Source organism: Bicyclus anynana, chromosome 2, assembly GCF_947172395.1.
Source record: "Bicyclus anynana chromosome 2, ilBicAnyn1.1, whole genome shotgun sequence".
Classification (NCBI taxonomy): domain Eukaryota; kingdom Metazoa; phylum Arthropoda; class Insecta; order Lepidoptera; family Nymphalidae; genus Bicyclus; species Bicyclus anynana.
Genome location: NC_069084.1, coordinates 4,716,046 through 4,731,364, shown reverse-complemented (window position 1 = coordinate 4,731,364; position 15,319 = coordinate 4,716,046). Strand labels below are relative to the sequence as shown.

The 15,319-nt window shown below is 38.3% G+C and overlaps 1 protein-coding gene across 1 annotated transcript in view; it reads right to left on the bottom strand.

Annotated features, from left to right (window-relative positions):
* Positions 1–547: 547 nt before the first annotated feature.
* The window catches only part of LOC112046825 (uncharacterized), a 53,244-nt gene continuing 38,472 nt past the window's right edge, over positions 548–15,319 (bottom strand). Inside the window, 22 exon segments of the mRNA XM_052884995.1 lie at positions 548–750; positions 1,295–1,461; positions 1,896–2,027; positions 2,435–2,546; positions 3,513–3,661; positions 4,526–4,647; positions 5,706–5,900; positions 6,470–6,594; positions 6,965–7,191; positions 7,900–8,056; positions 8,646–8,848; positions 9,295–9,536; positions 9,779–9,912; positions 10,205–10,400; positions 10,657–11,587; positions 11,774–11,939; positions 12,126–12,458; positions 12,712–12,948; positions 13,599–13,844; positions 14,134–14,511; positions 15,054–15,197; positions 15,199–15,268. Of these exon segments, the coding sequence (XP_052740955.1) occupies positions 664–750; positions 1,295–1,461; positions 1,896–2,027; positions 2,435–2,546; positions 3,513–3,661; positions 4,526–4,647; positions 5,706–5,900; positions 6,470–6,594; positions 6,965–7,191; positions 7,900–8,056; positions 8,646–8,848; positions 9,295–9,536; positions 9,779–9,912; positions 10,205–10,400; positions 10,657–11,587; positions 11,774–11,939; positions 12,126–12,458; positions 12,712–12,948; positions 13,599–13,844; positions 14,134–14,511; positions 15,054–15,197; positions 15,199–15,268 (4,753 nt within the window). The 3' untranslated portion in view covers positions 548–663.

Genomic DNA, 15,319 nt, shown 5'->3' with positions numbered 1-15,319 from the left:
ATGAGTTATGTTTTTTACCTCTAACAAGTAACGGACCCGCCACATACTGTACGAGTAGTAACGAGAGAAGTAGACAGAGACTTCGTGGTCGATATTTTGTCTGTTTAAAGCGAGAGTCGAAAGGACTGTTACGAGGCATTGCGATTACTTGCGGGAGTAGAGTACTGTAGGCAGCAGAGCAATATTGGAGCAGCGCAAGGAGCATACTGTGACATTAGGTAGTCTTAGGGTAGGTCAGGGCTTTTTGATATACAAGGCATTTAAAGCATTTGGGAGGTAGTAAAATAAACAAGTAGCTTTTTCTGTATTCATCTATTTTTAATGGCCCATTATGGTCAGGCCTACCTTCTTATAGGGAAGGGCATTGGAAGCTTAGATTCACGCTTCTCTGCATGATTCAGTAACAATCACTAAAAGATGTAATGATAATGTCCGACCTAATGGACTCTCGAAGGCTTGGGTACAGTACCTTTAGTCTCAATTGACCAGTTTGACAGACAGAAAGCCAGTCAAATGTTTTGTAATAAAGTAAAAAAAAAACAGCAAATAAATTACAAAAATAGTCTAATGTATTTATTATAAATGAATTACAACTTGTAATAAATTAATCTAATTAATCATTATAATTATTCGTCAATTGTTTTACTAATGAACTATTTGTTATTAACTAAACGAGGGCAGGTTGGGCGGGTCCATCGCCATGTCTATCAGCTCGTCGATGTTGTCGGAGTTCCAGAACGACAGCTCCAACTAGAACAATAAATGAATATTTTTCATCAATCTAGTTTCAACTATTCATGTTCAAAAACACCATCCAAATCTATTCATGTTCAAAAACACCATCCAAATCGTACCATAAAATGAGACAATCCTACATACAAAAGTCGCATAGCGCTCAACTGGTACGCGAAGACAAGCCCTCGACTATCTAGTGATCAATATTGTGTAAAATGCATCGTATTTGGCGCAAGGGCGACAGTGCAGTATAGTGCTACGACGACTTACCCACGGATGAGCAGACTACGACGCGACTGTCGCGTTATCAATAGTATAGCTATATCACTGTATACAGTATGTAGTTGGCATACATACTACAGTGTAACGTGTGTAATGTAACGATGCGACTGGCACGTGGACTACAAATCGTCCCGCGACTGTCGCGTGTCAATAGTGTACAAGACACGTTGATGGCGTATGTGCGATAATACTATGTAGCGTTACTCAGAACTACGAGTGACCCACGGACTACGAGCCTACGACGCGACTGTCGCGTGATCAATATATTTAGACTCACCGGGTCGTGGTTGGCGCACGGGCGACAGTGCAGCGTGGCGCTACGACACTCGCAGCGCTGCGACTCGCACGAGGAAGACGAGCCGGCGATGCGACCGCCTGCGACTGTCGCGAAACGACGCGCCGCGCCGCGGTCGCCTTCCAACTTAGAGCCAGCCCAGATTGTACCTGTATCATACAAAAGCGAATATAAAGCTGAGCAAAACCGCGGCAACCCCAACAACATCCTGAACCCATTGTTATATTGGACCCTTAGGGTTTCCATACACTTCTGTGTGTAGTGTAGTTAACCTACAGGCTCGCGGTGTAGTGTAGGTTTGGCAATATCCTTTAAATAGAGTTATTTTTGCTTCCTTACTACACTTCGCAAACCCGCGGGCCAACATGTTGCACCTGGCCGACAAAGCTCTCCTCTCTCTTTCTACGTCTACCTGATCCTCAAGGCTCTCCAAAACTGAGTTTAGATAGAAGAGTAACCTTTTTGTATGGAAAGATACATTGGAAAAATGTCGTGTTGCAAGCTACAAGGTGCCATAGAAGCTGATACCTTTTTTACTAATACCCTCAATACATCCAGAATATAAACGGATATGAGATCATACCATTGGTCTCCAGCGAGAGCGACGTGCAGAGCCCGAGCTTGTCTTTGGGCAGTCTGACCTGCTTGCGTAGCCCGGCGTCGCCCACCAACCGCTCGTAGTCTTTGTTCGTGTACGCTAGGTAGTTGTCCACGCCTGAAAATAAACAAATAACCATTACGCATCATATCCCAATGATTATAATCCTTACATTTAGGTTACTTTGCTGTAGGTACTAGTAGCGACTTCTTGGTCGGTCGGTTAAAAAGACTGATCCGTGCTTATCTCACTCTGTGTTATTTAATTAATCATCGCTATAATTAATCGCAAGCAATCGCAGAAATTTGCACCGCTTCGTCAATGTCCCTTCGAGTGAATAGGCATCCTCTGGGCAAGTGTGTTCCACCATAGGCTGCATCCTCGCTCACTGATGGTGGAGTGAAGAAATTGCAGCCAAACACTAGCTTACATATTGTTATACAAAGAGCTAATCACATAGTCCGTTGACTAACCCTGATCCGTCATGCGAGACCCATAGTTAGTAATCAAGTAAAAATGCTTACCAAAGAGATATTTAGCTACTCTTTTCTTGGAAAGCGAAAAGTCGTCGTCCATGAGTATATGCAACGTTATCGAGTTCTCCATCAGGTTGTGGTAGATTGTGGAGTAATCCAGCTGAAATAAAAATGTGCATCAGCTACTTAGTCTCTTCACAGTCCCGATCTGGGGACTCAAATACGATCAGATAAGGTAATTTCACCCTACCTTTAACAGTTAAAGGCAAGGAAAAATAATTAAAAACTGTTGTCAATTGATGGATTTGATTGATTGTTCGTTTGTTTCTATTATTTTTAATTAAAACCAAATCAACGTGTGTCGTTAAGTATAATCATGTTTTGGATGAATCAATAAAAGGCGCGCTCGTCTTTTCACGATTTTTACACAACGTAACATTCCTCAGATTTGGTTATAAAAATTTTCTTTCCTCCATGTATGCAATTTTTAACATTATTTCACCAAAAGAAAATCGATTGATAAACAGAGGAGAAGCTTGTCGTGACGTCGTGACGTCACATAAACCCGTAAATACTAAACCGTACTTATAATAACAAGACAGACAAACGAAAATAATAGACATTACTTAGGGTCGAGTTCACCGACATTCGTTTAAACGGCGTTTTCAAAACCGGCCCGTCAAATATTAAACGTAATTTGAACAAGAAGCGTTTTTTCCCTGTTCACCAGATGCTTTTTGACTCTGGTTTGTAAACCGAGTGATTAAGAACGGCAAGTGAACGATCTACGAACAATTTATTTATTATCTATAACAACATTGCCAACTTGCGAGGCATTCCCCAAATGGCGGGGATTTTTTGGGGAATTGAGATATTATATTTAATTGAGATATTATATATATTTAAACGGTTGATTATGTTTAAACGAATGTCGGTGAACTCGAACCTTAGTTTGACGTTTATTCCTCTAGTGACATTTAGGTTAGGGTAGGTTAGGCAAGTACCATCGTGACGACACAAAATGGGCGCCAGCGTTTTTGACGACTTTTAAACCAAGTTTATAAGAAATCCTCAACTTTTTTTGAAAACTTTTTTCTTTACATCCAATAGAGTATGTGACACTTACGGAGCTGAGGGTCGCGTCGCACTTGGTGCAGGGCAGCAGCACGATGGCGCGCGGCGCGCCCGCACGCAGCGGCAGCGTGGACACGAAGCGCAGCGCGCGCAGAGCGTCCCCGCCCACTGTCTTGTTGCTTTTTGCCAATGAACTCTTGTCTGTTACCACAATTTGCGTTTGTTCAGTATTTTTATTGATATCTAGCGGACCCGGTCAAGCTTCGCTTTGACTTACGTGGACTTCTTCCCTAGCCCTACTCTGCACTACTCTCCCCCTTCCTACCTCTACCCTACCATACCCATAGTTTGGCCTTACCCTATCCCTACCCCATAAACGTTTGTATGGGAAATAGAAAAGGGTTGTTTTATAGTTTTCCCAGCAATGATTCTAATTTTTCTCATCTTTTAAACCTTCCCTATACCTCCAAGAACATTTCAAGGCCGCCGGGGTGGGCCGCCAACAAATGTTCTGCTAACCGTCGCCTCGAGTGTTTCGAGCAAATGAGACATGCACAATGCACAGATTAAAAAGGTCGAGTGTCAAGCTAGTACAGTAATTATGTCTGAAAATTTGGATCAGAAATACAAATGAATCGAGAAAGCTGAATTTTGTAGTCTACAAATGCTTATTAAATTTTTTACGTTTTCGATCGCTATCTCAATAACGATAGGTGAAAAATGTAACAATAAAGTATTAAGTCAAAGTTTTCATACTTCAACAGAGAAGCGAGTTATTGTAAAAATACTAAATTCAACTATTTTTTCAAGATGGCGGAAAAAGATAGGAAATTTTGAAGTTAAACTTTTCTAGGTTCCCCTCTCATCATATGCAAAACTCAGATTTCTCGATTAATTTGCATTTCCAAATCTATACACTAACTGTACTAAACACATGAAGGATTAAAATGAAATCAAGTTTTTCAGATTAGCAGAAAATCCGACAAGTCTTGCAAAACAAAATTTGTCATCTAATCGGCGATTTCGTCATACAAAGAAAACCTTTTCTAGATGAAAGTAATTTACCAATTTGGAACGCCTCGAAGTGCCTGGGGATGTCGACGGCGGCGGTAAACAACTTGTTGTTGACGTAGAGAGCGCGCGCGCGCCGGTACACGCCGGCGCCGCCGTACACTACTACCGCGTACCTGCAAGTACACATATTAACTAGTTGACACTTTTTTAAACGGTCTTAAATAGTTCATTATCGTTCTACTAGACTGAATTTCTTTTTTTTTATATTTTTCTGAGACGTGATTACATGAAAATTTTAGTTTTTGACGATACGAACTAAAACGCCTGTCGGCCATGACAGTCTATATTTCAACTGTTTCATGACGTCACTATAATAAATCCATACAATTATAAATACAATTGGTTCGACGTTAGTGTGTTAGTGACGTCACTAAATGGACGACAGCGTTCTTGACGTTTGGAAAATTTTAAAAAATACGTGATATTTAAATTAAGTTAAAAAAAGTTCAAATTAAGTTAACTTTTATTAATTGATATCCATATATTTCGGACCCTTATTCCGTCTACCCTATTAGCCATTTTATGCTATCAATACTATGATTGATTTATTTATAGTCTGGCAATTTCGTTGATGACACTCCCGTGATATGATATGCGGGGGGAAGACTGCGCGGTTGTGAAATCGTGCGGGGAAGTGAGGTGCATCAGTCGTAGGTTTTCCTTTCATCGCTACACGCTCTCCCGGCCCGCGCAGATCATCGGGTGTGTTACGAACGAACTTTCCAAGCTATATTAATACTACGAGTGATTCATTTAGATACTTCAATACATATTTGTTGATTGTTCCTAAAGGGTTTGTTGGGGACCCAAGGTGCTGGAATGGCGCACTAGAATGCAGTGTTGGTCAACCCCTCACCAGGTAGACCGACGACATCAAGCGAGTCGTAGGGATTTGCTGGATACAGGCGACTTAGGATCATGATGTTTGGAAGTCCCTACAAAAGTCCTGTCGTCCATCGGCTGATATAATGATGAAGTTAATATTTGTTGTCTAACTAAATATTATTCTATAAACTATAATTTACTTTGATACCTATCGATCATTAGTCGGATTAGGCGAAGACTTATGGAGGCTCTAAGATCGAAGAGGTAAAGGGAGAGGATTTTGCGAAAATAAACACATAAGTATCGATGTCTATTTGTTAAAAGGTCAAATTTCAGTAAGCATTACCTGTTATCAGAAAATCCGTTCCCTTGCAGCTTGCTGTCCAAAGTATCAACGAAAAGGTCGATATTCTTAGTCTTGCGTATATTCTTATTGCAATACTGCGCCTCTACTACGAACACTACGTCCATTGATCCGGGAATGTTTTCAAGTTGGAAGAAAGTGCCTTCTTCTACTAGATCGCCACCAGGTGTAACACACCTGAAAATAAGTTATGGAGACATGAGGTACGGAGAACCAGAATGGTGTTTTTTACGATATATCACAGATAAAGGCTTCGAGGTAAACCGCATTGTGATGTTGTACTTTTAAGCCGTTGTTGGAGAGAATCTTATCCTGAAATACCATAAGATCTAAGTGTCTTACACCAGTTGAAGAGCTTTAGTTGAACTAGCAGAGACGATAGGTTCACTTGTTAATGCTTTGTACTAATAAACGTTCAATTGTTTAATTGAAAATTCATTCCTGGTACCAGTGGCAGCGGTAGCATCGCCCCTGCCTGTTACATAATATTTGTTTCAATTTTAGAGGAAATATAGCCTCTAAAATTTTTCTATATTGTGCGGACGAGATCTTTTTATGGTCAATAGGATTGCGTTTGAATACAATTATGCATGATGGAAAGCAAGGAAATGATCTAATGGTCTAAAATTAAATACGTTTGACTAGAAAGTGTTTATGAGTGCAGGTGGCAACACAGACAATGGAAGGGTATTCCAACAGTTTGGATAAGAAACGTTGATGCGAATCGTTTGCCTTAATAAACTTACTGCACGCAGTGGTCCGGTATATGTGTGGGAACATGTTGCTGAGAGCACAGCTCCAGGTACGCGTTGGCGAGCGCGCACGCTTCAACGCCCTTCTCGCATTCTTCGTAGAAGGGCAGGGCGTCGATCTGTAACCAAATAGATTAACGGGTCAATATATTCTTTTGTATTTCCACCTTGTTAGACTATGGGTCATTCCATGGCCGCCATATGGCATACCACGATGCGTATATTCGCACAGTGTACTCATGCATTGGAATCATTAATCATAATCATTATATTTTATTGTTATTGGCATTTCACCATACCGTAGTATATTGTATTAAGAATGGGAAAAAAACACAGCCTTGGAAGAAAAAATATGTCATTTATAACAGGCTATCACTAATAACTAGAAATTGGTTATATGAAAATTGCGTCTTTGTCAATGGTATTATAGGATAGTTGTCGCTTGTTGAATTGTTCGTTGTTATAAGTTCCGAATTTATAATGACTTACCAAAGAGAAACAGGGGTGCAACGGCGATACTTTGTTCCTGAAGAACTTTTCACAGGTCGTATTATTAGTTCTGGGCGGTGGAGTTTTGACTTGGCTGCTGCGGATAGACCACGCGTGGGCGAGGTGCGCGGCGTCCGTGTCTATGGTGCCGTTGGGCAGTTGTCGCTCGTCGAACTGCTCGTTGTTGTAGGTCCCGAGGAGACCGCCCAAGCTTGCGTAGTACCATCCTGAATATTTATTTATAATGTATTTGACGTGTACAAATAAGCAGAGAATACAGTAAAGTTACAGTTAGAGATGATATTGAGTGTTTTACGAGTAACAGCCGTCATCATCATCATTACATTAGCAAATTTTAACGGCCCACTTCGAGGCTAGCCCTGTAGCTAAGTTTAACTTCAATATTCGAAAACGAGAAAAATGCATGGGAATGACATTTGCTATCGACAGGTCACGTGATCAAGATCCCATACATTTTTCTAGTTCTCGAAGCGTTTGCAATCGTAGAAAGAGAATCGGCTGGAATCCCTCCCTTATAGGAGAGAGTATCAATAGTAACTGGATTAAAAAAATAAATAAATATTAAACTTTACTTTTTGAGGCACTCTACGGAGTAAAGAGCACCAAATTGCAAATAATTCATTTTACTTTCTTTGATTTTAGAGTACAGATGAAAAAAGGAGTTCGAACTTGATATCTATTTCTCAATATGAAAGACATTGTATTCTTTAAAGAGGCATTCGCAATTGTTGATAAAGACATCAGTAAGGAATTTTAATTAACATTTGCCAAATAAATACGCATAAAAATTGGAAGACGGATCAACTCGAGAATAAATTAGAAACGTTGACAAGCAAAGTAAAATCTGCAGTCGTTCTTTAGCACCTTAGATAAATTAAAACGAAAATATGCTGTTTTGGTTTAATTGACCTTACCTGTTACTTCTAGTTTGCAAGTACGGAACAGTAGATTGCACTCGATCTGCAAACCGTATGGCGACGACACAGAGAGCGTGTCGGTCTGTCTGTCCACAATCATCTCGTCGATCATTGCTGGCAGGTTTAGAGGCGTCCCTCTTCCTAACGATACTTGCTGAAATTAGAATAACCATCCTATTTAATATACATGCGTATGTGAGTTTGTTTGTTAACCACTAAACCGATTTTAAAAATTGAGTCACCAATGGAAGCTGCCTTATCAGCGAGCACAGTTGTCTATGAAAGTAAATATGCAACATTTGTATCAAATCATTTATTCGAGGTTCAGAGGTTACATTAGGAATGCTATAACACTTTTTGTTAAAATAGTTGATACTGCATATAAGCTCTATGGAAAAAGTTCTATCGGAAGCAGATAGGTAACTTTAGAAACTAACGAAGTAGTTACAGCAATTTTTCAATCACAAACTTTTATTAGTTTGTCGTGCGCATATTTGCCAAAAAATACTGCAACGTTTGAAAATCACTTTACATACTAATAATTAATTGTAACTATTATTATTACTAACGAATATCACAATCAGAAAACCGATTCCCCAGAATAGTTTAATATTGGCATGGAATTTCATTCATTGGAACCCATATACTATCAAAACCAATGCCAGACCAATCAAGACTCAATAACGGACAATTGAAGTACCACTGTTTTAATGTGACAAATATTCCTTTGATCAAACTCTTACCTCTTTATACAAATCAATAAATATCAAGTTCTTCTTTGTCAGCACAACTAAATCATATTTTCCTTGGTCGTTGCTTTCCATGAGGACAGTGAAGTTGTTCTGTCTATAGTCCTTAGTCAGTAGGAAAGTTCCCGGTTCTGATATCGTGAACACTTGCTTGTCGAATGTCACGAGTGTCCCTTGTCCGGTCATCATTGCCAAACCTAGTGTAGTAAAATTGTATGCTATCAAAACGGATTTTATTTCAAAACATATCGTAACATTTGAGGCCTGACTTAACAAAGTTAAAAAATTTCAGCAAAGATATTTAACAAATCTAAGCCTGAAAAGTTCAATAGTTCAAAGGCAGAATTCAAGTCTGAGCCCAATCCGAGGGAGGACCAATTTAGGGCAATTGTTGTATTTACTCTTACAAATAACGCAGGATTTTTGCTTACCAGAAGAGTAAAGGTTTAACTATTATTATCAGAAAACTTTTATTTATTAAACCTGGGTTTAAAATTCTTTGAACCAGGCAAGCTTAGAGCCTCAGAAAGAAGAGGGAGAGAGTTAGGTTCATTAAAATAATCTTATTTTCGTGGTGTCCAGTGTAATTTCCAGAAACATCAATGTTTTTTCAACCATTAAAAAAGATAGATTATAGACTTACCAGCAAATGGAGGGATGACATTATTAAAGTCCATGTAAGGTCTTATGTCGTAGTAATACGCCCAGATGCTACGGTTACTAATTAGCCATTCGTCCATGAAGTTCCTGACTGTTCTGTATTCAGATATTTCACTAAAGTCCGGCGTCTGGTTGAACGCGTGCCAGGACATAGGCAACTTTTGCTCGAGTAGGATTTCACCTTTGTAAGGATCAAATATGAAGTGCGTTTTTGGAGTTCGGTGTCTGAAACAAAAGCATTTGTCGTATAAAATAAGTTAGGTATTTTTTTTAATCGTGGATAAAATACATTGCCGTTTCAGAGTCAGCGAAAAATTTCAGAACATCTTAAGATTTCGAAACGGGAACGAAAAGAAATTGAGGGGTACCTACTTTTTATCACTAGCTAAGTAGCTATAGTGATACAAACCAATAGTGGAAAATATTCCAATAACTTACAGTTATTGATAATGTTAATGATAACTTACAGTTCCTCATATTCCAGCGCGGTCTTCGCCATACTGGTGACCTTGGCGTAAACAATCTCCCAAACTTTGTTTGATGCTTCACCGATCAGGAAATAATCGTACCACCATTTTAGTCGTACATAAGCTTCCTTGTACTGTATAAAAAGAAATCGATTTTATGTAGCGATTTAACGTTCCGGTACGATGTTGTAGAAAACAAAAGATCTTCACCCTACTCCTAACAAGTTAGCCCGCTTCCATCTTAGATTGCATCATTATTATTTAACATCAGGTGAGATTGTAGTCAAGGGCTAACTTATAAAGAATTAAAAACAAATCAACAGTCAGTTATATTAATCCAGAAACAATCAAAAGAGCTAAAATGTATTTAAAGGTAGTAATTAAGATCGTAGACATGTATATAGATTCTTAATGTTTCATCTTTACCTTTTCCCTAACGTAAACAACTTGCGGCGTCTTCAGGAAGTTTTCCCAAGCATTGCGGAATTCGTTGTACAGCTGCTTGAATTCGTCCGTAAACGGAATGTATTTCTCGACTTTGTTCCAAATAACGTTCCACAATTTTTTACTGTATTTCTTTATATTTGTTATTATGTCGTTGTTCATTAAGTCCTTGTATATCCTGTGTAAGCAATAAACAAATTGGTGTTTACAATTTATCTTTTGCTGGATAGTATTGGGATTACACTGTGTCTGATTGAAAGCAATTACGTCTTCTATGTTGAAGTAAAATTATTTTGAAGAATTGAAGATCGTCGTATAACGTGTACTTGACAGTATAGTAAAATTTGATGAGAAGTGTCAACGCAAAGTGGGTTGATTCGAAATAGTAAAAGTAAAAATGACACCTACGCCATTAAACAAACATCTATACGTACCGGTCCATTTCATGTCCAAACGTAGATACATAGTTAAAGTATGGCGTATCAGTTAGCTCATGAGTTCTCTCATGGAAGAAATCCATGATACCTCTCCAAATAGTCACCACAAACGCTTCCGTATAATGCAACATCTTAAAGAATAGCGGCTCTATGGACTTTAGCAAATCGTGCCAATACTTGGCAAATTTTGAAGTCGCATTAACCCAAGTTTCCTCCCAATACTCCAAGAACTTCATGTGTAAATCTCGCACAAAGTTATCATATTGCAATATCATGGATTCCAATTTATCGGACACCATTTCCATCAAATCAGCTTCCAAGACTTTGTTCATGGATTCCAGGAAGTTCGAGTACGCATTTTTAACGGAGTCAATGACGTACGTCAAACTCTGTTTGATAGAAGAACTTGTATTTCCCATCATTCCCCACATATCATTAACGAATCCCGGCAACCCTTCCAAATGATTTCTTATTGCCATTTCGTCTAATACGTAATACGTAAATTCGACTATATCTTTAACATAAAAATCGTTGTGATCATAAGATTCGTTTAAGAATGATTGGAAATCGTCCAAATCATCTTTTATTACGTGCAAGTCGTTGAGATCATCCAGGAAATCTCTGACCCGGGGTTTGGCGTCGCTCCAAATGTTCCTAAGCGCTTGGTGAGCCTCCATCGGAGCTTCCTTGATGACCAATAGGGTTTCATTAACCTGGTTGTACAAAATCTTCAAACCATAAACAGCCGATGATTTGACTTCGCTGAATATCTCAGGCCGCCACATGAACGCACTGGTAAGTAGTCGAGAATGATTCAGTCGGATGTAGGAAGCCAAGTCAACGGTAGTGACGTCATCATAGTGTCTCCACGCATCTAGTCGAGCCGAACGTGTGTCAATGATTTTTCCAATCATGTGGTAGGAGATATCTAAAAATAATTTGACAATTACGTATGAATTTACTTGAAACTCATACTATTTTCATGAATGTAACACATTAGTAAGCATCAATATCTTACCAAATTGATGATATCTTCTTACAATTTATTCTTCTTCTGACAGGCGTTTATAAATGTGTTTGGTTTAAGTATTAAGTATATTTTATGTCTACTTACCGTCTGTACTGTTATAATGCGCCCTAATAGCTCTATCTACCATGGACAGTTCAGCAAACATGGTGTCGTTGGCGTTAGGTCTTAAAACTATCCCCTTCACTTGATATCGCGGGTATATTAGCTTCCAGGTACCATTGACTTTGTAAAAGTACGTTTCATTTATTCGCTGAAAAACAAGAAAATTTAGAATGAATTATTTAATTTATATTAAACAAATTCAGGCATAAATGCAATACTTATCAGGCAAAATGAGTAGAGAAGGCAAAATTAGTTTTATTTTTAATTTTGTTCAACAATATACATGTTTAGACACACATCTACCATTAAAATTGTAGTTAATAGTGTCACTTACCTCCCAATTAACGGAATCTTCGTCCAAATTAACTAAAAATTTAGTACTCCTCAACTTTTCATAGAAAAGTGACTTCTGGAATCTGTAGTAGTTGCTAAGATAGTACCATCGACTGTGGATATGTATATCCGATTTCATATCTAAGTCCAAATTTGTAGATGGGTGAACACATTTGAGGGCAAATTTGTAATCTCTAACCGGTCCGTTAGAGTTGTCCATCAAAATGGACTTTAATTTGAGATATTCCTTTTCATAGTCCGAGTATTGGAGTTCCATTGACAAGTTCAACATTACCGAAGGAGTGGTTAGGTATTGTCCTTTTAAAGTTACATCCTGAAAAAGAAAGTGCCTGTTAGACTAATTAGAAGATGAGATCAAACTCTGTAAGACATACATGTAAACAGTAATGCTTTCTATTTCTAAAGTTTTCCTAAAATTTTCTATGACACATCCTAGAGATAATAAATTAAAATTATAAGACATTAATGTATTAGTTAGAATTTCGATCGTATAATTTACGAGGACATGAATCAATAATAGTAGTAATAGAAAAAAATGTTTTCTATAATCTCCTGCCAAAATTTACCTTTCTAAATGAAGGGTGTGATAGTGCAAGGTATACATCATGTAAATTGCCATCAACGTATGGGGGATTTTCCCACTTGCCCCTCAATTCGGCGGTTTTGTTTTCATCTCGAACGTTCCACAGTAAATGTGCGGTGCCGTCTAATAGCGAATCTTGCAACCTGTACAGAGCTGTTACTTGGAATATACGGAGAGGGTAACGGACGTCCATTATAATTTGCTGGGACTCGGTGTCGGCCTGCAAATTATTACATCAGTCAGAAAAAAAACACAAAATTATACATAATTTAACTGAAATTATACATAAGAAAGAGATTAGAATAACCAAATGGAAGTAAAAATACTATATGTATGTTTAAAGTAAGATATAACTATCATCATCATCATCATCATCATCATATCAGCCGATGGACGTCCACTGCAGGACATAGGCCTTTTGTAGGGACTTCCAAACATCACGATACTGAGCCACCTGCATCCAGCGAATCCCTGCGACTCGCTTGATGTCGTCAGTCCACCTGGTGGGGGGTCGGCCAACACTGCGCTTACTAGTGCGGGGTCGCCATTCCAGCACTTTGGGACCCCAACGTCCATCGGCTCTTCGCACTATGTGCCCCGCCCATTGCCACTTCAGCTTCGCAACTCGTTGAGCTATGTCAGTGACTTTGGTCCTTGATCGAATCAGAAATGAGGAGATATAACTATACACTAGATAAAATATTTTATTTTGAAATATGCACATGTGTTCGAAACTTTGGAAATTGTCTTGTATTTTTATAGCTTCTTGTAATCTATTTTATAGATTCAATGTTCGAATCAGAGATTTAAAGATTTCAATCGTTAAATCAAAACAAACTAAGGAAATTCATGGAAATATAGTTTACTTACTGCACTCAAATTGGTGACATGAATATTATAACCTAGCCAAACATCCTCCGCCCAAGTAATTTTGCTGCCCTGTTTCAGTTCCTTGTCTACGACTTCGTAAAGGTTGTCGAAATTCCAGGTGCGAGTTCCGTGAATGGCCGTGAACTTCATCTTTTTGCCGATGTCGTAGGAATGGATGTCGAGTTTCCCGGTCACGTTGAGTATTGATGTATTGTGTAGGTGGAATAACGTTGCTTGTTTAACATCCTACAAAGTCAACAACGCGATGGTGTGATGAATATGCACAACATATCAAACTAGTAAAATCAACTCAAAAAGGCTTTTATTGCAGAAATTATGTATCATTCAATTCAAAGATGCTTTTATTGGCTTTTAATGTGTACAGAACCAGTTTTAAAAATAGAAATTTTGAAGATTAAACTATAAAATAACGGCACAGAAACCTTTTATCATTGAATTTCCAAATACTATCTAACTTTGAAAATATTTAAGAAAATATATCACTTAAAACAAGTAACTACAACATAACACTTACAACACTCCCAGTTTGATCATATTCCTGGATATACTTAATTCCAACAGGTGTATGAACGTTTTCCACTTGTATATTCATCGTTGCGAGGTCCAAATTCCTCTCACTCTTGCTCAAGACCTTGTCAAACATGACCTTGACGAATCTCTCTTTGTCAAAATCTATGACGGCATGACCGTTACTGAATTTCTCTTCTTCCAAGTAGAAATATTCTGAATTTATCAAGTGTTGCGTGTTCACTGGTATGGAGAGCGCGATGGTGCCATTTTGTGTGAAACCTTTGTCATGTTTAGAGTAAACGTGGGTTGTGTTGATAGCTGCTGTCTTGTTGGGCCAGAATAGGTCTACTCGGTTGTCGGAATTCTCGTCAGCGTTGTTTATCTGTAATATTTAATTATTTCATAGGTTTTATTTAGAGTTTGTTGGAAACATGTCTTAGAATTTGTTTAGATATCCAGACACAATAAATCTGAATGATAACGTCAGACCTATGTTACGTACAGTGTCACAGCAAAGGTACCATACTCAGTGTCATGTCAAAGGTTTTTAGAGTAAATACTATATACGTACAAAATGGAAGATTCTTTCTCCAATATCCTTAAGGAACCCTTGTGGGTAGACAATGTATTTTTCCACCTATGAATTGCACGCCACTTACCGTATTCTTACTTAAAATAAATATTCCATTTAATTTCGTGTTTGATTATTTTTTGTGTCTAGAATATTTTAAACCCCACAACTAAAATTATTACGACTTGAATTCCTTGTTATTCGCTAAAAGTATTAAATTACTTTTATGTTAGATAATATAAAATAATGCCTGTACTTATATTTATCACACAAAACGACATATTTCTAGTGAAGTCTAGTCTCGTCAAGAAATTATAAAAGAAAAATATTCAATAACAACTATGAATACTAACGTCGAATATAGACTTGAGCCAGGGCAGAGTGTGGAACGGCGTGGTGACGTTGAAGTAACCGTCCGTATGCTTGAACCCTCCGTAGCGCACGTCGATCTCCCCTATTTGACTGCTGGCGGGACGGTGCATACGACCTCTGGAATAAAACAATGAAGATTTTAGTAATTAAAGTCTAACAACTGCCCGACATATTCAGCATTAAACTATGTAAAACGCTTGTAGTCAGTCCAGAAAGTGACAAAACCGTACGCTTTACCACCTAATAC